Source organism: Plectropomus leopardus, chromosome 1 (genome assembly GCF_026936395.1).
Source record: "Plectropomus leopardus strain MGB_pleo_1.0 chromosome 1, ASM2693639v1, whole genome shotgun sequence".
Lineage (NCBI taxonomy): Eukaryota > Metazoa > Chordata > Actinopteri > Perciformes > Serranidae > Plectropomus > Plectropomus leopardus.
The window spans coordinates 16,701,688-16,725,961 of NC_142176.1; the positions used below are offsets into that span (position 1 = coordinate 16,701,688).

Below are 24,274 nucleotides of genomic sequence, written 5' to 3' on the forward strand. Positions count from 1 at the left end.
TGTTGATTTACTGCTGATTGAAGGTGTGCAAGAAGTGGAGCTATTTTGATGATGAATTTCATCTAGTTGTCGGCATGATCTCGAGAACCTCTCTGTGCCCTCATCTCGACACCTTGAATCTGTGATCTCACGCTCGGGTCAGGTCTGTAGGTGTGAGCTGGAAAAAGGATTGACCGGTAAAATGTGATTTTTGCTCATTTACAACTCAGATCTTTCCTTACAGCCCGCGTCTATATAGCAGCCGAGCTCACTGGTGAATACTTCAGTAACTATCACTATGATACATCTTACTACAGCCAAGTGCCCATAGTTTCTACTGCCCATTTTACAACTCGTCTCCTCTCAAGTTTTATTTTTTTTATTTTTAGGAACACCAAAATGTCTCACAATGATTTCTTTAAAAAGTATTTCAGTGCTGGAAAGATGATCTTTTCATAGACCAAGTGCAGTTGAGGATCCTGAATAATTAACAAAACAAGAAATGGGACAGAAGACAGTGTAACAGCTCCAGCAGCAATTGCTTCCCTTTTATTTTCTTGACCAAAATGAGCCCCCCAAAAACAGAATTCTCCTAAAACCTTTCTGTGCCCTACAGCAACTCACAGGGACACGCAATATATAGCCTGTTGTACCAGGCTGACCATAAGGTAGACAGACACAAATACTTTTGAAAGTAATACTACATGACCAGAGAAAACAGAGGAAAAGGGCTGTTGAATTTTCCTTTGCTTAAGAAGTAACCTACAACAAATACACTGTACTACCCCGGTGGATAATATAATTTGACTATTGCTGCTGTTTTTCACAGGAAACAGTATGGTTTTAAAGTTTTGCACATTTTTTTACATTTTATTTTGGTGTCAAGATTTACTGATGAAAAAAAGATAAAAAATGTAGCCTACATTTTGCAAAAATAAACCAGAAACATTAATGATACATTTGTTTTATAGTTGTTTTTGTTCTAATAACCCTGCTGGGGGAAAAAAACAGCGAAAAACAACCCTATGTTAGCTGGTATTAGCTGGTTTTAGCATGTGAAAGATCATCTTAGATGGTCCTGACCCAGTTCTTGCAGATCTTTGATGGTTTAGCTTGGTGGGCCACCAGCTGGATATTCTGGTATGACCAGCCTGTCAAGGTACGCACATTTATCTTTATGCATATCCCATGACAGTAGACTTAACTGATTTAGTCCTTTTGCTTTTCATACTTTATATTCCACACTCAAGGACGTTTATTTGGCTTCAATTTTATAGGAACATTAATGGATCAAACCAGCTACCAGCTGATATGACTTACTACACCCTCAAAGATAATGCAAAAACATAATCTACCTTAAGCTGGTTAAACAAGCTGGTCAACCTGCTTAACCATCTTAATGCTTTTATTCTATTTTTGGATAGCTTTGAAAATCTCTTCCTTTTTTGTTTGTTTTTTCTTTCATCTTGGACAGCTACCTGTGGCAGCCTCGTTTGGACAAACAGATGTTTTATACGCTGCCAGATCTGATCTACGCACACTTGGTCAAACAAGCTTCTTCTGCGGAGACAGAGGAAGAAGAACTATGGAAATCAGACCCCTGGCTTGATCAAAAGTTGTACAACCTTTTTGTACGTTTTGTATGAATTAATACTGTTCTGCCTCTTTGGTGTAAATAAAGTTTTGAAAAAAACCCAAAATAAAACAAAACAAAACTTATCAGTTGAGGAGACAAGAGACAAAGGAATATCTGGAAAATATCTCAGGAACGCCCTGCATTGTTCCGTTCATGACTTTATAAATATAATACAATTTATAACTGATTTAAAGTTATTTTAGTTATTTCAAATACATAATACAGAGTAAGCTGTAAGAATAACCTATCTAATGCAGGTAATCCAATGTGCTCTCTAAAATGTCGAAATTGATTAAAGTTAATCAAAATCCGCCCAACTGCAGTTAGAATATGCAGACCTCTGCTTTAACACAGAAATTTTAAAAATATCAGAAATTAATTTAGCATCCATCAGCATAACCTCCAAAAGCACCAATAAAATGTCAAAATTAGCCAAGCAGTTGCTGATGTGGTGTTATAATAATTATAATAATAATAACAATAATAATAATAATAATAATGATAATGATATTATAATAGTAATTATAATTATTATTATATTATTATTATATATATATATATATATATATATATATATAAGAATAAGTTGTTTTCATCTATCAATAATCAGTTATATTCTATGCACATTTTGCTTTTCATGCTCTTCCTTTTTTCCTGAGACAAGCTCTCTTAGCATGAACAGCGAGGCTGCCATAGGTAGCGTGGATCAGCGCATGGATCTATCAGAGCCCCTTGTTTACTTCTAGTGCACTAGCGTGGATGTATAATAGGAAGCTGTTGCGCATGCGCAGAACGGATTGGGTGCTGACCTGACACGGTTCAATAAAGTTGTATTGGGGGGAAAAAAGAGAAAACAAAATGGCGACGGGCAGGGAGCCACGGAATCACGCAGGTAACAAACAAAACCACCCTAAAAACAGTTATACGGTTAGCTAAAAATATACTCCTGAAAACGTTTTAGTCGAGAAACAGGCGACGCAGTAACAGAGTATTGGTTCACGTTTTATCAGGACTGCTTAGTTTTACCGTTTGATGTCTGTATTTTCAGCCTGTTGTTGATCAGCCTCTCCTTCAAAACGTACCGGCTAACAGTCACCGCCGAGCAGCACCAGCATATGTTGCTAAAGTTATTTTGGGTGAAAAATAGTCAATACAGTGACCAAATCTTGGTTTATATTTGGTCAGAGCTGCCTTGTTTAGCTGTTTGATCCTTGTTTGGTGAGGTAAACCATGGTGGTGGCGAGTATATGAAAATCCAGGTAACGCGAAGAAGTATAATCTAACAGAAAGCTAGCGAAAATCTGCCGTATCATCCGGCGGATTTAGATATCTCTTTTACTGACCTTACTGCAGTTAAAGATGATGAAGATATCCTTTGGTTGGATTTTTGTGAAGACAGGTGTGTAGGTGTAGTTTTTTGCAGTGGCTGTAAACAAGTTGCTCCCTGAAATTCACACAGTAGATCATGCAGGATCTCTACATATTGTCATGGACAAAATTTAAGGATCCATAATATTAATTTTTCTTGCCAAACTTTTTCTGGCGTTTTTTTTTTATTTTTATTTTTTTTTAACATATCTGATTCAAACTTAATTGAAACACAATTTTAGTTAGCCCAAATACATGAAGGGAGAAAATGAGGGAACATATCTGATGGATAAAAAAAAACATTTATTCACACAGCGCTACAGTGACTGTATGTTACTGTAGACAGCAACAGAAAATACATTTGTCATTAAGTTACATACAGTGGAATTTTATCCATTGAAGATTACTATTAACAGTTTAATTATAGACAAAATTTAATTACCTTTCCAAAGCTTTCAGTGATTTTTTATAAATTTCAAGACTTTTACAGACCTGGAAAATACAATTGTAAAAATTTTATGACTTTTCCAGGTTATCCATGACCTGTTGGGCAAGTTACCTCCAAAGTGTAATACATTATATATTACTAGTTAATCTCATTTGAAAGTAATTAGGTATATTACAATATTACTGTGTCTAAATTGTAATGAGATACACTACTTGTCGTTACTGTTGAGTGCCTTTCACCAAAATAACCACAGAAGTATGACTGGGTATTTTAAAATGCTAAATGTAGTTTATTGCAGTTCGTTATGCATCCACTGTGGGCCCCTAAGGCTACTAACAGCTTAATATAATAGGCGCAGTGTAGGCTCACAACACAAAACAATCAGTAACAATAACTGTCAGAATCACAAAAGCAGAGAAAGCATCAAAGTCTGGTAAATTATTTAGATTTAAATTACAAGTGATGGAGACCTGAGAGCAGTGTTTTAATGGAAGTATGTCTAAAAAGTTGACATTTTCTTTCCAGTGGCTTTATTGTTCCAAAACATAAATAAGCAAATTTACACTGTATGATAATCGTCAAGCAGAAGACCATACTGTATAAAGTGGAGCTGGAAGTTACACACATATTATATTGGCTATGACTGAAAAAATATGGCTTCCCCCCCTTATTAAAGCAATAATTTAAACCAAAAAAAACTGACAAATCAAAGCATGTGACATTTAAAAAATATATTTGAAGTCAAACCACATCAAAAAATCAAAATGATTGGAAGTCTATTTTTGGACAGGTGCTCAAAGTGCAGTTATTCTTTGTAGATACTGCCTTTGGCATTTTTCATTACAGGTAATTGGGAGTTGAGAAACCTGGATGTTCACTTTGTGCACAGAGACTAAGAAATGAAGGGGGATATTATTGGACTCCTGCATTTTAACAGAGGTGAAGACAGGTATTTTTTTGAATAGCTCTCATTGAAGTAGTTTCTCTGTGCTGGAGTAAGTCCAATTACAATACACTTTGGTGTCTTCAAAATCACTCTGAGGTAAAGCCTCAGATAGTACGAACCGTTGTCTTTGGAGTCTTTTATCTCTGCACACTGAAGGAGGCCTCCTGGGACCTTCTAAGGAAAATAGTGCTGAGCGCTGCTTAAACGTATACAGAGATTAATTTCATATTCCCATCGAGGTTTCTGTTTCACTCAAAATTATTACTGTGACCTTGACAACGGCTAACGTTTAGCCTCAACTTAGACGGGAGCTTTAATCATCACAGTGCAGACGCAGACAGGGCTTTGTATCATTCTTGAAGTTGTTCATGGTAAAGCCAGTGTTTTCAGAAGCTTAACTCTGCACACGGGGCATGCCTTTCAGTGAGTCAAGGAGATGGATTGTTGTGAAAAATGAGTGAGGTCATTTTTAACTAAGGAAGGATTATTACCACAGTGACATTGCTTTTCCTGCGCAAGTTGTATAGGCCTGACAGGCTGTTTATATTTTGTAATGACTAAGTCGAATAACAGGATTTTTAAAATTTATTTAATGTGTTTTTAATCATTATTTCCTTTGGCTTACTTCATGTCTTCATTTCATACTCAAAACATGATTTATTCAGTACTTTGGTTTTGACCTGCAAAACAAATAACATTCCCTCAGTTTTGCTCTCAGCAACTATTAGCATATTAACATGCTAAAGTAAGATAATGAACACGGTAAACATTATACCAGCTAATTATAAGTATGTTAACAAATGGGTTCAAAGGGTTAAATACTTGTGAAAGGCATCTGACAGCAGCACATGAAAAGTGATGTAGCTCCAGGTTTGAATGGGTTAATCTGGAGTCAGTGCTTCACGGCTCACAAGGGTTTTAAAAAATTTTTATCTGGTACTTATTTTCTTTGAAAAAAAAAATGTTTTTCAAAAGTGCTTTGCTAGTAATATCTTATTGTTAGGTCAGTTATGCAACCAACATTTTTTAGCAAAAGGATTCATAAATTGTCCTTGGTCCTGTCCCCTTGGGTCTTATTTTATTTTTTAAAGATCGTGGAAGTTTGATTTATAGGGATTTGGGCAACTTTTGTCAGAGGTGTGTAATATTCAGAGTTATGTTTTCATTGGTTTACAATTGCCAGACAATAGGACTCTTTTTTGTTTTCTTTCTTTTTTTTGTTATCTTAGAATGAGCTGTTTATATCTACATACGGAGTGGGTCCTCTTCCACAGAGTCCGCCATGATGTTGTACCCTAGCACAGAATGGACAAACTAAAAACTGGCTTTAGATAGGGCCATTCACATTTTCATATCAGCCACCATAGTTCTACACACTTGTACTTGTACTGGCACATGGGAGTTTTAGTTTTGCAACCTCACTGCCAAATGCTACTAAATGCAACACACTAGACCTTTAAGGGAAATAACGATCACCCTATACTGTATGCAGTTAAAAGAGATGTTTTTTAATGCGTCACAGGTTTTCTCCAACTTATCATCATTTGCAGAAACTTAAGAAAGACATTGATGTACGTTGTACCTTATGTGGAGAGCTTAGAGTGATGCTGGTGCATTTGTTTGGTCTCATCCACGCACAAAACCACTGGAGTAAATTGTCAGGATTTGTTGCTTATTATATCTACCCTCTGTTCATGTGACTTTGAAAAAAAATGTAATGTTTGAATTGGCTGAACATGACAAGAATATTTGCTTGCAGTTTTATTGCTTTTTTTGACAAAATTGTATATTCACAAATACAGATTTTTAGCGAAAAGCCATATTCTTTTAAAACGTATGTGTATTAAGCAGTACATAGTTTCTGTTTCTGAATGTGCAAACAAAAAAACTTTTAAAACATTGATCCGATGTAAGCTTCACCAAAAAAATGATCTTTTTTTTCCTCTTATCTTCTTTTTCTGCAACCCCACGTGTTTTGCAATTGCAGACTGTTGCATTCTTATTGTAGACACAATGTATTGAAGTGACTGTCAATTTTATATTTGATTTTTACTTTTCTGAGTGAACCTACTTTAAAAAATCATGAATAAATATGTTAAGGTAAGCTTGTAAGCATTCTAATATTAGCATTTAGCTTTAAGGTCTTATGTGTAGGATTTAGTGGCATCTTAGTAGTGTACCAAGCATGTAGAAGAACTACGGAGGCTGACACAAGATCTTTTTTTGCTTTGAATTACAGTAAAAAAAAAAAAAAAAAAGATGGACTCTTTTATAAACTTAACTTAAAGATTTAAATCTAATATTATTTATGCTAAGAGATGCCCCTAAATCCTACACACTGGACCTTGAGAGCCTCATTGTGCTGAAGTAAAGCCTCAAAGAGCTGCTAGCCTTCCCAAAATTTAAATGTGCATAATAAAAGTCCAGGTTTGAATCTGAAGCATTGCTCTGTTTTAAGCAAGTCCACTCCAGTGTTCAGCTCACTCACGGGTCTGAGGTCTGTGTTGCATTGTGTGATCTTTTAGTTAAATTCCTCCTACACAAACCCAACACAGGCACCTGTCTACCTTGCACTAGACAAACACAACTACTGTTACCAGCTCAAGTGGGGAACAGTAGAACTAATGCCAACAGGTGGAGCTCAGGTCAAGTGTTGCTGTTGACCCATTCAGTGTAAAAATACTGAGACATTACAGATAATCACAGGTATATTTTACTGAACATTCACAGCTTGGATACACCAGTAGGGTTAAGAACCTGCATTTATTCATGACTGCACTGTATTGTTTCTATTATTCATTTATTTCATTTTTCATTTTCAGACAGAAAGAGAACAGTCGGCGTCAACGAGCACCAAACCGAGCCACCCTGCTGCCCAATAGGTACTTTTTACATTTCTTGATGTGTGTTTTCAGACATTAATGGTAAGCTGAAGGCACAATGGGAAGCACAAGCACGTACCTCCCACCACCTGGAGATAGCAGCCTGTGCATTCTCACTCTTGTTTTCTGTGCTCAAGCCTTTTTTTTCTCTGAGAAAGGGGTAAACAGTCCCATCAATACAGTGTTTTCCCGCTGTCTACCCACCCACTGCTTCCAGATTATCAGACAGGACTACAGCGCAGGTTTCACAATAAATCCTCTCATCCCTTTTCTCCCTGGCTTTCCTCTTCACTCATCTTCTTTTTTCATCACTCTGACTTTCCTCCTCTCTCTTTGGCAACTTACTCTCCCACCAAGGTGCAGTTTCACAATACAAAATCGTATTTTTTCAGCAATCATTTTCAAGCTTTTCCTTTTCAGAGATATGCCAGCCAGTAAATGAGGGTGCATATAAAAAATCTAATATGAATTTTACATATTTATATGCCTTATGTAGTTTTTCAGTTTGATTTATATGAGCTGCCACAGTATCAGTCATAGGTGTCTGCCAATTCGACCTGAAATCTAAATTTGGCAGACTTGCTGGGACGTGAGCCATGAGTTTATTCTCGCCGGGCTCAGAACTGGGATCAGGTGTGAGGATAAGTGACCATAAATAAGCCCGAAATATGTGTGCAGGAGTCTAACATTTATGAAAATGTAATTTGATGTACTGCTGGGGTTTCAAGTGGCCCTGCTGTCTGGTAAAAAAAAAAAATTCTAGTTAAAGGGAAGTTGTGAAAACTAGCAGATGACAGAAAAGGACATTTCAAAACAGAAAAAATGGGAAACATCGAAATAAATGGTGAAAAATTCAATTTTAATTAATTAAATGTGGTAATTTACTTTTCTATGTAAAAGTAAAAAAGCTAATATTTTTCTTCTTTCACTTTTCAGAGCAAAGCAGTTGTGACAAATAACACCACAAACAGATGGCACCTGAGACAGGTGAGAACATTGTAGTCTTTTTTCAGCGTATTTATCCTCATGTCTGCTCTTAGAAGGTCAGTTGGCCAAACAGTGCAATACTGCAGCATGTGCAGCACATAACAGAGGGCTAATTTGGCACAAAGTGAGACAATAAAACATGCTATCACTATTCCTTGAAATGAGAAAAATCACGCGTGTAGTTAATGCTTTCTGGTTAAGGAGGAAGGGGGAAAAAATTCATTAATCCCATCCTAGTTTCCTTCTTACTGCTGATAAATTTCCTGACATAATTCACTAAGTGCTTCTGTGTTGCTTTGTCCTGAAACAGAATCTTCACATTTTATTCATGCAACAGCTGTAGCATTACTATCATCACTTTCAATAATGTTCTGCGAGAAAAGCTCTATTTTATTTACTGACCTACTTATCACAGCTCACACAAGCATGGCTGCTTCTACTGAGACCATCCCCATGGCCACTGACCCATTTGCCAGACAAGCCAGCCTTCGAAAATTTGAAATTTTTTCAGATCACATAAGTCACACATAAATCTCTTCCTTAATATTTCTCCTCTGCTGCACACCGCCACTAATAGTACCCCTCTCTTTCAAATCCCACCCACCTTCTTCTCTCATAGTTCTCTGGTGCAAGGTGGGTGTCCCGCTTAGCATCGCTTCGTGACTGAGGTCTGACACATCCTCTCACTGCATCCAGGGCGGACGCACTGCCAGTTCCATTTATGACACAAGCCGATACATTATTCATGCCTCTTAATTAGGTAGTGAAGCAGCAGCTTATACTGCTGAGACATTTAGTAGATCAGGTTCTTGGATGGAACTTTCAACATGACTTTGCCACGGTACACAAAAGCAAACTCAATAAGAAATGGCACTGTGACAGTGGATGTGGTATTTTTAACTACGAGCTTTGGTGTTATTGTGAATACTTTAAGAAAGGTGCAAACAAACACAAGGTACTCATAAAACATCAGAGCACACAGAGTAGAAGTCACATTGAAGATTTTTAATATTATACAGGACATTAAGCATAAACAAAACACCTGAAGATAACACGGTTATGTTTACTGACTGAATTGTTGCTCTTCATGGTGCTATGTCAGAAAAAAACACGAAATTTGTGGAAGAAGAAGAGTGGTAATAAATACAGTGAGATGAACAGCTCCTAATGAATAACTTCATGAAAATAGTTAAATCCGTTAAAGGAAACAGCATTATTGATCACGACCACTTGACTTGTTTTCACTGCTGTCAATGATGACAAAACCTGCTTTTTATACAGCTGATCCTAAAAGTCTTGGCAATGGCATTGAAATCATTAATCAAAACATATGGTCTTAATTGATATTAAAATGACTTAAATCAGTCTTAAAAATGCTGACAGATGGAAAGTAGAATTTTATAAATCATTTCTTTCTAAAAATGCATTTTGAAATCTCAAAAATCTCAAATAATTTACCAAAACCCTTTTCTTAAACTTGTCATTATAGGAAATACAAAGCTGCCAAGAAAACCCACCAAAAAATGCCAGGTATTTCTCAATTCCCAATGCAGAATAAGCATGATACTAATGTTGCTCATAGTCATGATAACATTGCACATATGGAAGACATTCTATTTACTGGTTTTTGCACATATTGTATTGCATGGTTATTAAACAGTTTAATTCTTTATGTGGTAATTTAAATGTTAAATTCTTTAATGATGAACCACTCACACTTATTAGCCTGTTAAACTTTTGCAATAATCAGTTCTGCAAATCTGTATTTTATCAATGTTTGTTATTCATAAACATATCCGATGAAAGGCTGAATGCTGGCTGCAAGTGTTGTATTTTCAGAGCCAACAAATCTGGGCTGCTTTCGGAGCAAAGCCTTTTTAGTTCCCTCTTGTCAGATGAAAAAAAAAATGGCAGTGTGTTGTACCTGTTGGCACTGGAGCTGTATGCCTCTGACATGGCTGTATGCAAAACCTTGTTTCCTTTTCCTTTTTTTTGGAGTGCAGATCAGTATGGTGACAGGCCCAATATCCACTGCAGATTCCTCTCTTTCTCCAGTCAAGTGCTGGGTCAAAAGGGATAAAACCACTTCCTTTCTCTTCTCTGATACGTGCTAATACGCAGTCTGTCAGAACTGAGGTGGCAAGGCCCTCAGGGAGGGTTTTGCACTGAACTATTTCTTGTCTGTAGAAAGATCAGGGAGGGTAATCTCTGTCTCTGCTATCCAGGACTGTGCTGCTGTGTAATTCAGTCTTTATCCTAAATCCGGGGAGAGAAAGACAGCAGAGAGAGGGAGATAGAGGGAGAATTATTTGAAAACCTCTAATGTACGAAACAGGGAAAAAAAAGAGTATTTGCAGAAGCGACATGATTGCAGAGGGGTTAGGGCATTGACAAGGGGACACTTTTTCCAGATAGCTAGATGGAAATACATATTCACAAAGACTCCTCATCCTCATACAAAGCAGTGCACACCCAATGTGATAATTTAAACAAGTTATTCTAACAGTCTTATCATTCTGAATTGCAGGCATTGAACGAGCCCTTCAAAGACAATAAACGCTGCAGACCACGGTCATATCACTATCATGGAGCCAGGTGAGTGTGTTGGTGTATTGAGTCTGTAGTGTTGGTTTTGAGATGAAGTAAAAACAGTGGGTGGCGAGTACATCAGTATCTGGTCTTATTTATTACAAATATATATAAGTATTTTTTTTATTTAAATTTTAAATAAATAATGAAGCCTGTCCAAGAGAAAATATGATAGTCGAGATCCACTCTGAAGCTTATTTATGTCTTATTATACAGTACTGGGTTAAACCCATTTAATTGCTCAACTCTTGTGGGAGTGAAAATTGAAAACCAAGGTTTAATTTCATAGGTCTCTATTTTCAAGGGATTTTTCAGCGTCTCTAAAGCCCTTGCACTATTACTTGTCATGTAAAAAGCAATTACAATCAGTGCGTGGATGAAATGTGTCATCAGAGAATCCATTAACAATGTCCTCAGACCTTAATATTTACAGTCACCACCCTACTTTCAGAGGCAACACTGAGTTTTATGAGTTGTGAAGGACAATTAGAAGGCATTGGTCTCATTGTCAGATCCGTTGTGCTAGGCAGTCTATTTGAGGCAATTATCATTTCACAAAGGTATTTATTACAGTACTATTGTATTACATCAAATTATACAAGTGTTCATGTTGTGTTCGGGTCTTGTATTTGACGCTACGAAAAAGCCGTGTAGCTCACACATCATTAACTAGTGCAATAAAAAAGGTCTTTAATGACTTGTGAAGGAAAAACAACATCAACCGTCAGTTTTCTCTTTTAAGGACACAATAAGCGATACAAATAAAACTCAGCGTACTCAGGCTAATAAAGTAGTTTATCAATATAAACAGGCCCGCCTACAGAAATAGCTGTGCCTCTGAAAAAAGTCCAGACATAAGGTCCTTCCCAGTTGTGCATTACTCATATCAGCCTACCTCTTGGCTGGCAATTAGGTGTGGGTGATATGACCTTAAAAAAGTATCAAGATATTTAAGGGCAATTTTGCAATAAAGATATTCTTGATGATTTATTAAGATACAGGGGAAAAAATATTCTATTGATTTCAAGGACATTAAATAAAAACAAAATATAGTTTTATAAGTTAGCATAAATTTAACAGTTTGCTTTCAAATATTCAATAAAGTATCAATAATAAAGAATTAAGTAAAATGATCTTATTTATTTTTCAAACAGAAACTAGCTTATAGCTACGATTAATTTGTTTCTCGGGTCATGTGGCCGGCCAGGAGAGGGGGTTTTCATTCATAACAGGCTACATTTTACTAGAGCAACAGTAAACTATATGTTTTTCTTGTTTTAATAAGTAATAGTAAAGATTTTGGTTCAAAATAAAATTTGTTTATATTTCATTTAGGATGAACATGATTATTGCTGGCCTCGATAGCCCCCACCTCCAGCGGCTGGCCTCTAGAAAGCTTTCCCCTTTTAACCCCCCGATGGGCAGCGCTGATTGTAAATACACTTATTCACATTCTTGCAGATGGTTGGATTAATAGATTGATCGGCTAAAACTCTCATGTTTGTAGCTTAGAGTGACGCTACAGACTGAAGTCAGTGAGCCTGGACTAGAATAAGTTCTGGAAACAGTTAGCCTGGCCGTAACCAAATATTAATCTGCCACCCAGCACCTTGAAAGCACACAAATTTGTCTCTGCTATTTCCAGTCTTTAAGCTCTAAGCTTATGAGCACAAAAAATAACACATTTTCAATATCGATGTAACTGAAAAAATTGTTACATACAAATGTTATCTCCCCACAATATCTAAATACTGTTTTAAAGCCTTTTCCCAAACAATTCTGTCAAAAAATATATATCCCTTTATTTAAATTTTTGTCCTAAAATACTATGCTTACACTAAAACTGGGTTTTCAAAGTCTCAAACGCTCCTCACACACAAAATAGAGACGCCTTTACTTCCGTAACACCTCCCTGCCATCAACTCCGTTGGAACCACAGTTCACATGATGCGATGGTGAATATAAACAAGACGTATATATTGCCATGTCATCAGTACCTTTACTGTATGCAACAACTTGAGAACCCCCTTTTTTAAAGCCTGTTCCTTGACATTTTAGGAAACTGGCACCATTAATAATATGTAGAATTGGCTTTTAGCAATTCATTTTTCATTTGCAATGTACCCATGTTTGTACTGACAACTATCACTGGATTATTTTAATAGAAGAACAAGTTAAAAACATAACAATTCTTAGACGAGTTCTTAGATATAAAGACAGTCTTTTTTACATCTGGATTTATGTACGTCTCTTTTTACACATAGGACATAGGAAATAATGATTTCCCTTGAAAGTGTACGTCACACTCAATCTAAAAATATGTGGATCGTGTCTGTGAGTTGAGATTTATGGCAGCTGTCTCAGAGGTTTTTAAAGTACCTTGGTACCATCCATGAGCACAGGTCTTGTGTCAAAGTCTCAGATAGCCAAGTGTTTCTCGTAATGGTGGCCCTTTAAAACAAAGCAAGGTCCTGTGACACCTTGTCACATTTATGTTTACAGGTTGTGACCAGTAAACTGTTAGAATTTCACAGTATCCCTTCTCCAGCAGTTGCATTGCATTGCTTTTTACAGGGTTCGTATGGTCATGGAAAACCTGGAAAAGTCATGGGATTTCACAAACTCATTTTCAAGGACTGGAAAAGTCATGGGATTAATAAAAATCACTAAGGTTTTGGAAAAGTCATGGAATTTTGTTGTATGTAAAAAAAAATTTTTAAAAAAATCAATCATGTTCGGTACAAAACCTACCACGTCCAATTCATACGTTTGAAAGCATGTGCCTTGATTCTTATGTGACAGTATTTTTTCTCCATTTAGAAATTAATTTCTAATCAAATGCATTAATGATGCACTGATGGTGTAATTGGTTCTGTTTTTCCTTATACTTGAAAGCCAGTGTCAGAGTGATTCACTAAAGTATATGAAGTGAATATAAATATAAGCAGTTATAAGAGATTTGAAAAGGTCGCCGATTAGTTTTATTACAATAATTTACCTTTGGAGTTAGGTATATTGTACAGTGCTGTTATTGCTATATGTTGTTAATGTTCTCCGAAATTTTGTTGTGGGTCTTACGGAAAAGTTTTGAAACTTTGTTCCTCAAAATTTGTGGGAATCCTGTTTTTTGGATTCCTTAAGAGATAAAATTATTCAGTAATTTGTTAAGGGGAAAAAACAACCTCATTATTTGTTTTCCTGTCTTTTTACGTATCTCCTGACCCCTCAAATATTTGGCAGGGTTCCCGACCCACAAGTCTGGAGCCACTGACCTAAATGTTGGTTACAAGCTCTGCTTAAACACACAAATGATCACGCAGCTCCTCAAACATCACAGACCATTTGTTACTAAACTGCGTCCTTCTTTCCTCTGATATGTCAGATACTCAACTGCCAGTGTGTATTTAATTACAAAGTGTGTTGCCTGCTGCGTAAATCATCAGTGAGACAGTACGAGTTGTAATGATCAATTCCCAAATTCACCAAACATTCACCAAGTCATTTCTGCTGTCTTTTAGTGTTATTCTAGCTTATATCCTTTTGCAGTCATTTGCTGAAATGGCTTAAAAAAATACTAATCACAAAAATTAATAGAATTCTGAAGCTGTCCAGTTGTGTGGAAGTTATTCAGATGTTCTGAATGCGAAGATAAAGCTCAGAACAAATGGTTTCAATTAATTTTTTTAAAACCATGCCAGCTGATCAGATGGTGCAGCTGCAGTTACAGCACTCGTACTGTATTTCTCCAGCACTACAGTGGAGCAGAATTAATTCTTTCTACAGTCACATGTGGTTTTGCCAAGAGCAATTCAAAATTATCAAGTGGATCCCGCAGAAAAACTCTGCTCTTTGAAATCCATGAACTTTTTGTGTTTCGACTGGAGTTTGGCCCTTTCACACTGCTTTTCCATAATTGAAGCACATAAATAATTGTACACACAGAAAGAGAGATTATAATGAATAATTCTGGTTCTGGTTCAGATGTGAAGCTGTTTCGTGTTGTCCCCGTTGCTGTTGTCATGTGAAAATGAATAAATTGATGTTTGGGGGAGCTACTAAGATGTATTGAATGTTGCAATGCAGCTAAGCTTTTCTTGTCTCTGTGTCTTTTCTGTCAGCCAGACGTTCTGCTGCCTCCCCTTACGAAACTTGACAACGAGCCAAGTTTGACGACTGACGGATTACAGGTAGCAGATAACACATGAATCTCAACTGAGCTCAACACTATCTGTTTCTCTTTCTTTCACTTTATCTTTTTGGGAAGGTGTCTTTTTGTTCTGTGAGCATTCGAATTGCATTACATTTCTGGAATCCAGGTCTTATCATCTGCTGCAAATATTGTGCTAGAAAGAGGTGCTAGAAATGTAATTACCTACATTAAAAAAAGTTCTTACTAATTGCAATTTTTATATTTACAGTTTATTTAGAATGTACAATGTCGTTCTATAAATATGAGGATCAGTGTCACCAAAACAGCTAATCACTGATGTCACTTTATGAAAGAATGTAATCTTTCTTTGTCAGGTTACACATTTAGTGTATTACAGCATTATTTCTCAGTCAGTTTGAATGTTATACTCCCATTGCCACATTAAGTCTCAAAATGTATCATCTCTGATCTAAAGTTCAAAGTCATTTTTGAAAGAATATTGCTTTGTGTTGAGAAGGTGAGAACAAAAATGACAAAAACAAAATTGTGAGCAAAGGGGAGAATTTGTATTGAGATGATGCAAATTAGCTCAAAGATGAGACACGAGGGTTTTTTTTTCATGAAGGTTCATTAGAGTTCATTAGTTCTCATGCAGTAATAATTTTTTTTTTGGGAAGGGATCCGTCTTATAAGCATAGTCTGTAATTTAGCCTCAAACTGTATTAGCTCAGCCTCTCATCTGGCTTTCTAAAATGCATCTAAAGCGGAACCTTGACTATAATCTGCTGTGTTAGGGGAAAGAGTCTGAAATGCGGTGTTTTGCCTCAAATAGTATTTTCATTTTGTTCTCATACATAATATCTCATAAGTCTTAAATAGAACTAATTTCACCTCTTGTCATTCAAGCAGTTCTAACTTAAAAGGTAAAGTGGTTGGGAAATGTCAAACATGCAAATCATTTTTATTACATTCACTTGAGGGCTGCTCAGCTACTTTATAGAGCCATGTATCTCAGAGTTGGAACTTTTTCACTAAAGAGTTTGACTTGTCACAGTAAGAAAAGCACAGGTGTAAATAATGAAAGTAATGATGGTGATGGTGGTTGACTGCCTCAGTTTCAAGGTCCTAATATTATGCATGCTGACTGTCACACTGTAATGGCTTTTTGGGGCACTTGAATTTAACAGCCATTGTCAATATGATTACGAACACCTGTGCTTTTCCTGCTTTTATGAGTCATAGTGTCTGCTGTAAGAAAGGCCCTTATGTTGAGGAACGTTAAGGAAGTTCTTTAAGTTTACTTCATTAAACCCTTTCATAACCTATTGGATCTCAACCTTAGGCTCATTTTCCAAAACCCAGTTTGTTTGTTGTTTTTTTTTTCTTTTGTTTTTCTTGTTGTGTTTGTAAAGCATGTAAATATTGTGCATGTTAAGCATTGATTCTTGTTGACATAAACAGGCAAAATAACTTAAATACGTCTTACATTTAAGGAGAGAAAAAACTAACTAACTAACACGGCACTTATTTTAACCCAAACAAAATTCTTTCCCCAAACTTAACTTTGTTTTTTTTTCTATGTCTGGCTCTATTGGGCTTGGACAAACAACGTATTTTGTCTTTAATTTGGAGGCCTTGGCAGATTACTTCTCTTTGTAAGATATTGGTTGCTTCTGCACGCCGCTGCTTCACTGGTGACTCCCCAGCTTTTTGTTCCAGACACTGATAATGAGTTTTTAGCTGTAATTTTAGCTATTGTCGGCTGTAATTTTAATTTCAAGCAATACATGGAATGCCAGTAAAACTGATAAGTTATGTTTTCGGAAATCCTCAATATTATGAAAATTAGTTCTTGTTTAAACTGATGATTACGTTTTTCAGAGCCGAATTTGTAGATCTTTATCCAGAATATTTTTAGCTTTGGGCAGTGTTGCTTTGTGTAAGGGTGGCTTCAGCTGATGGACATTTGTCACATAGACATGACACATTTGGGAAAAAAAGTTTATGAAGTTAAACTTTGGAGTAATGCAACTTCGAACTAGATTAGACAATGGTCGGCATTAATAGACAGTATTGAGTCCCCAGCTGTTTTTCCAGACAGCAGTTGATATCTTTACAACTAATTTGTCGTCCCTCGCTTTCTTTATGGCCTCCGTAGAGGTTGGGTTGAATCTTTGACAGGCATTGTAAAAATATGATGTGTTTCTTAGTTCCTAAACAATGGAGATACATGGTTTTCAAAAGGCAATGATTAACGGAGACATAACAGAGAAAACTAGAGTAAGCAGTCATTTTTTAATAAAATGTTTATTATTACCTTTTGTATTATTTTCTGTATACAAGAATGTGTAACAAAAGCCAAATAAGCAATCCATTTTAGTCTTTTAAAAATGGTAAGGCATGTCTGCTTGTATAACCATCAACTTCAGTTCCCCCAAAACACTTCAACAGCGTGCACTGACAGCTCCGAAAATCTTAATGTGCTCCTTAGTTATCTGATTTTGCAAATCACAACAGTACCACACTCACAGCATATGTTTTAGCAAAGGTGCAGCAAACGATTAACATCAAAATGGAGAAGACCTTGCATAACACATTTTGTTCTAAACATTCTGTAAAAAACCTCAGCCGACCACGATTTTAGTCTTTTTTTTTTCTTTTTTTCTTTTTTCAAATGCCAAAGAGAATGAACAAGACAAAAAATGAAAAAGCTCATAGACAAATTGAGTTAAGCACTGAAGCATATCAGACAGTGATACTGTAATGTCTGACCAGGGTAACGAAGCTTGTCAGGAGAGAGAGGAATTCACAAGGCAGTGGAAAATGGCAAACATTTCTCTCATCATAATAACAGAAGACTGTTGTTAGTACCGATACCATCAGCATGTTCTGAAACAGTCATTTCTTGATTTACTTTCTATCCTGTATTCCAGGAGCACTAGACCTGCCTTATCCTAACTCAACCAATCCCAAACTCTTGTTGTTGCTATTAGATCTTGCAGAGGCTCTTAAGGGTGCATTTGATCTTTGCACGGCTGCAGATGCTTACTAAGTTTTCTTACTTTCACAAACATAGTTGTTAAGTTCTGGCTCACCTTTGACCCTGACTCAGGAACATCTGCCTTCACAATATTTTTTAATACTTGAAAACTGAATTTATATGGCTGTGTTTGCCTGCAGCAATATATTACCCACTTACCTGCCCTTCTAATTGACTCCTTCCTCCTCCTGTTGTATACTGTATGTTTATTTAAAGTACCAATTATTGACCAAGCACAGAGATCAGCTGAATGCCACTCCTTTACAGCCCAATTAACTCTAGTTTAATGGAATGATATGACGCTAAACATCAACATAGAGGTGCTGACAAAATATCTGTTTATGTTTACTTCTAAAAATCAAGTGTATTCTCTGAGAAATGTCAATGTTTGAAGCTGAAATTGAATTATCAGTCTGAGCCTCAACGGTCCGACGGCCCCATGTAACAGATCATGATTTTTACATGAAAGCTCCTTCATTGCAATTATCTGCTATCCAGAACTGCACTCCTGGGTGGGTGAATCCTACCAGATGAGGAGAACTGTTGCTGCACATCAGGCCCACCAGCTACTTACTTAATTCAATATTTAGCACATTATAAATAGTTACTGCTGGGTGTCCATCCTGTCTAACTACCTCCCATCTGTCTCTTCTGTCTGACCCCCTAAGTGAGTTCACATCGGCTTCCCTTTGCCTGACACAGTTGGGTGGTGGATTCTTTGAGAGGATGATCCAGCAGTGTAACCCATTTAACTTCAACAGCGGCGTAAACACTATTTCACATTTTGAGAAATTGGTTAAATGTGTGTGTTTAGTTTCCACTTCCTCCCTATTTTTTTATCTCATACGGACTTGACATTAAAAGGGCTCAACAGGCATTTTTAGTTGCCTCTGCAGTATGCATTCTTGTTTGCATGTTTTCTTTGGCCAATCAGAATCAATTCACCAACCCAAATCTCCAAAATGGATGCATTCTAACCTCTTCTTTTATTCCTCTTTCTTTTAGTAACCCAAAAAGCAACAGGATCAAAGAAACGAATACGATGAGATTGCCTCCTCTCACTCTTGCTTCATATCACCGTGGCCTGAATCACTCCGACTACATTTCTAGCCAGGGATGGGAAGTGAGGAAGTCTCCCACTGGTGCCCACTTCTCTGCATATTATGCTCTTGGTTGTCATCTCCCAATGCTGCTGCCTGGCTTTTCGGGTGAGTACCTGTTTACTTTGTTCCCATAGATTTCTGAACCCTTCTCAGTCTCCTCTTAGCTACCTTGGTCCTGATGCATTAACAATGTGTACACACAAAACCCATGTGTACGCCTTTTCCCATACATAAACTGGCATTTGCAAAGGAAGAATGTATGCACCTCACACTGACTTCTGAGCAGGCGTAGGCACAGTTTTAGTAGTGATCGCAGAGGAGAAGGTTGAATGTAAATAGAGAGATGGATAACATTGTTTTAAGCTCTTTTGCCAATTTCACTTATTATGTTATTAGTTTTGTAGGCTACACAGTATTGTGTAAAATATCAATCAAAGTCATATTTAAAAAGTTTAAAATTTGTTCAACTTTGAATTATTGACTAGCAATGAATTTCATTATTGTTTATTTAACTTTCCTGTCTCTGTTAATGATCATTTGATAGCACATTCTTTACAGTTATCCCCATGGGCAGGTCTAAAGAATGGTGAAGGGGCACATGGATAAATCTGCAAGCATATGTTTAAGGACGTTTCCTCATCCCTTTATGGCGAACTTTGGGAGTGGAAATGAGGCTTGTACCCATTCGCCCAGCGCCATATGATCTAGATTTATAAAACAAAATCAGGCGTACGCACAATTTTGTAAATGTGTGTCCTGCATTTCCATGCAGGTTTCTTATGAACAATTTGAACATGTTCTGTCTGTCCCTATATTGGTTTACCTCACTGGACAGTTGTGACACTGGGTAGGCCCTTATTTTGATCAGTTAAGTGTTGTCTTTCCCCAGGCTTTAGTTGGCTAGTGGCCTGTCGGCTTCCACAATTAAGGTTCACGCACCAGTGGTGCAGTGGAAGGCTTCTGCTCAGTCACATTTCCTAGAGCGGTTTCTGCAGGGAATGAAACAGCAGAGGTCAAATGTTTTCCCATCTGTTCTGCAGTGAGGGCTTCCTGTAGTGATTGGGGTCTCCCTTGTGAGTCATAATCTCCTCTTATTGGGCTCTTGAGCTCACTGAGGGGAGACTTCCCTTAAGGTGCTGTCTGTGAAGACAACCGTGTTGCTGATGCAAACTCAGGCAATGTAGATATCAGTCTACTCTAGTTGTTTGCTCATTTGAAGGGACGGCAGAAGCACTACACTTCACCCGTGCATGTAATTCGTGCCTGAGAACATCAAATATTTTTTTCAGGTCTTGACGGTTGCAGTTTGATTCTTATGTCCCTTTCTTGCTTTCGTATGCTTTGTGAAACATGCAGTGTCTCTGAGATGCTTGCAGCAGCTGTTAATTTGTCACAGCGATGGGTTTGGGGAAAGCTCCTGTTGAGACAAGGGACTTACTTATTGGCTATGTAAAAGGCATTTCAGGTGCTTATGAGCTGATGGGATTGGATCCTCCAGGCACACTCCAACACAAGGGTGGCTGCCTTAAATGCCCTCTTTTGTGGAGCAGTGAACATTTCTCCCTTTGTTTGTTTGTTTGTATGCCTGCGACCCTTCAGGAACATCCTTTTTCTGTGTGACCAGAGGTCACAACCACAGAGTTATGTTGGGGGAGTGCAAACTATTAGTTTGCTCCCTCTGGAGCCTGTTAGAGGTCAAAGCCTATTTTGTAGATAGACTGATGGTTATGAATAGTAACCCTAGTTCTAAGAGTAAAGTCAGAACCGTCTAACCTTGGCACCCTGCTGTTTGAGTTACTGAGTTTGTTCATGCCTTTTAAGAAAACCTAACCACTTGTGTAACCTGCAGCCTGTTTGGGTGGTGGGTGTGTTCTGATTGGCCAAGCAATAACATGGGTTTACCTGCAGAGCCTGTCAGAGAGCTGCAATGTCTACCATCTATAAATGTAATACAAACAAGTAATGAAACATTCAACATAAATCATAATTCTAAATAATTAAAGCGTGGGAGCCAAGAAAATAAATGAAAATGTCATTAGCATTTACCTAATATCACTAATGTATTCTGAGTCCTCTGAGAAATTAAAAAGGTAATCTGAACTGTGCATCTTAAGTACCCAAACAGAAGAGAGTAAATCAGGTAACTGAATATTGTTAGCAGGCAATTGTAGTATAATGGCTTAGTGTTGTTGCGAAAACTCTCCTGTGTTTTTTAATTTTACAGGCAATCAAATAACTTGTAAATACAAATACATTTATAGAAAATGTAGCCATTAACTGAACCAGTAAGATTACATTACAGTACCTTCCAGTGAAATACATACTGCAACTGTTAATAAGTACAATACAATCAGTTAAATGATCTGAAAATATAGATCCTCTGCCTCTATGGGGTAGATGTTTCCTGTAGCTTTATAAACTTATGAAGCCAACAAAAATAATCTGTGCAAAGTAGCTCTCTTAGTGCAGTACATTTGCACTTTCTTAGAGATAATCAAATGTGCAACTATTGAGTGGCTGTAAAAACGGCTGTCTCCTGAAGCCACACTGATATGACCAAACGGGAAACCAGGTGAACCGCTAACACTGTACAATCCTGTACCAACAAATCCCAAACTGTGTAGCCTGCTTTAAAAAAAAATAAAATAATAATAATATATTTTTTTTTCCTGTCAGTTAACATTTCCATGCATGCACACATTAACGTTCTCCTTTTGTCTGAGGGGGGAAAGACTAACGAAACATAATGAGCATTATCTCATTTTACACAACATCATCATACTTAGGAAAATAAAAACAATTTCTGCCTTTGTCTGAAAAATCTGATTAGATGTTTTTTTACATTCTAAATGAGAAGCATGTTCTTTAAAATCCACTTTCGAATAATGAGAAAACACCACATTTTCTTTTCTTTTTTTTTTTTCTTCAGAGATGTGAAAGCTGGTTCAGTGATGGCACCAAGCATTCTTTGGGGGACGAGCAGGATGCAGCACTGCACTCACTTCCAGTTCTACCATACCACACAGTAAGCCATTCTCAACAGGTTTCCACGAGGTTCTACATGTCCAGTGATGGAACAGCAGTAGAACTTGCTGTTGAACATACTGTACGTAACAGTATTAAAGTCAGTGATGATCAGGCCACACTCGTGTATTATCTCCTTTGAGTCTGCATTGCCCAGAGCTGGAGTGTGAGGGCGACCATCACCAGGGGTAGGGAGGGTCCTCGGGAAAGCGACTTGCCCGCCGCTGCAGCTGCTGCGCGTTCATCACTTCTGTCGGCTCCAATCACAGGAGCTTCTGTTCCAACAAAAACAAACTCTGTTGTGCAGCCGTCAGAGCAGCCACTGCCACTGCCAGAGCTACTGCCCTCGTCACCTGCAGCAACAAAAACACGCAAATTCAAATTTACATAAAAATAAATCCTCACAGGCAGCCAATAGGTTGACTAGAAGCAAAACAACAGCTTAAAAATGTGATAGCAAACCATGTCCTTCAAAATAATATAAATAAAAACATGATGGTGACTAATGAAGCATGTTGTCCAAAATAGATCAAAAAAGTCACAGTCTGTCATGTCCTTCAAAATATCATAAATGAGTAATAATATAGTATATCCTTCAAAATAGCATAAAAATCTCACGGCATATTATGTCGTTCCTCGCAAAAATAGCGCTAAAAAAAGTCAAAACATACTATGTCTTCCTTAACATGTCAAAAATAACATAAAAATGTCACAGTATATTATGTTGTCCAAAAGAGCATGAAGTCAGAATATAGTCTGTCATCCAAAATATGTCCAAAATGCCATGAAAAAGTCATATTATAGTATGTTGTCCAAAGTATGTCCCGGATAGCATAAAAATGTCATGGTATAGTATGTCATACAAAATTGCATTACAAAACTCATAGTACTTTACCTTATGTTGTCCAAAAGAGAATAAAAAATATATATTAGAGTTTGTCATCAAAAATAGAATAAAAAAATTCATAGGTTAGCATGTATTCCAAAATAGCACAACAACCACGTGGTATAGTATGGTTCCCAAAAATTCACTAAAAATTCATAGTACAGTATGCCATCTAAAATATGTCCAAAATAGCATAAAAATGTAATATAAAGTATATTAAGTTGTTAAAAATAGCACAAAAAATTCATAGTATAATATGTTGTATAAAATAGCACAAAGAAGTCAAAACATACTATGTCATCCAGAATAGCACAAAAATAGGCATACTATAGTATGTCGTCCAAAATAGCACATATGACGTCTAAAATAGCATGAAAAAGTCATAGTATAATATGTTGTCCAAAGTATGTCCCAAATAGCATAAAAATGTCATGGTATAGTATGTCATACAAAATTGCATTACAGTACTCATAATACTTTACCTTATGTTGTCCATAAGAAAATAAAAAAATCATTGTCATCAAAAATAGAATTTAAAAATTCATAGGTTAGTATGTCTTCCAAAATAGCACAAAAATGTAGTGGTATGGTATGTCCAAAATAGCATTAAAAAGTCATATGTCATCCAAAATACATCAAAATGGCATAAATAGTCACACTAGAACATGACATCCAAAACCACATAAAAATATGACACTATAGTATGATGTCAAAAATAGCATAACAGTCATACTATAGAATGTCATTATAGTTGTCATCAAAAATAGCATTAAAAAGTCATAGAATAGTATGTTGTCCAAAATACAACCAAAATGGCATAAAAAACTCATACTATAGCATGTCATCCGAAACAGCGTTAAAAAATCATTGAATAGGAGGTTGTCCAAAACAGCATAAAAAAGTCATTGTACAGTATGTTCAAAACAACATGAAAAGTCACAGTATAGAATATTATCCAAAACAGTATGAAAATATCATAGGATAGTATGATATCCAAAATAGCATGAAAAAGTCATTATAGTATGTCGCCCAAAATATGTCCAAAGTGGCATGCTATGGTATGTATGCTTCAAAAAATCATAGTATAGTATTTCGTCCGAAATACCATAAAAACTTCATAGTATAGTATGTCGTCGAAAACAAGTCCAAAATAGCATAAAAAGTCATAGTATAGTTATCATCCAAAACAGTTTAAAAATGTCAAAATACAGTATGTCTTTCAAAATATTTTAAAAA

At 36.6% G+C, this 24,274-nt stretch overlaps 1 protein-coding gene and 1 long non-coding RNA gene across 5 annotated transcripts in view; one reads left to right on the forward strand and one right to left on the reverse strand.

The window, feature by feature from the left end:
* The first annotated feature begins 2,426 nt into the window (after positions 1–2,426).
* LOC121947998 (uncharacterized) overlaps positions 2,427–24,274 on the forward strand; it is a 45,255-nt gene continuing 23,407 nt past the window's right edge. Inside the window, exons 1-8 of one of the 3 annotated variants that reach the window (XR_015776404.1) lie at positions 2,427–2,507; positions 7,200–7,259; positions 8,196–8,246; positions 9,736–9,776; positions 10,774–10,841; positions 14,954–15,022; positions 19,031–19,233; positions 22,058–22,153. This is a non-coding gene — a long non-coding RNA (uncharacterized LOC121947998). The remainder of the gene's footprint in view (positions 2,508–7,199; positions 7,260–8,195; positions 8,247–9,735; positions 9,777–10,773; positions 10,842–14,953; positions 15,023–19,030; positions 19,234–22,057; positions 22,154–24,274) is intronic. The other 2 variants (XR_015776402.1, XR_015776403.1) reach the window with 2 other exon arrangements.
* Positions 17,262–24,274, reverse strand: part of gpc6a (glypican 6a) — a 222,768-nt gene continuing 215,755 nt past the window's right edge. For both annotated transcript variants that reach the window (XM_042493211.2, XM_088076552.1), the window contains one exon: positions 17,262–22,505. In XM_042493211.2, the coding sequence (XP_042349145.1) occupies positions 22,282–22,505 (224 nt within the window). In that variant the 3' untranslated portion in view covers positions 17,262–22,281. The remainder of the gene's footprint in view (positions 22,506–24,274) is intronic.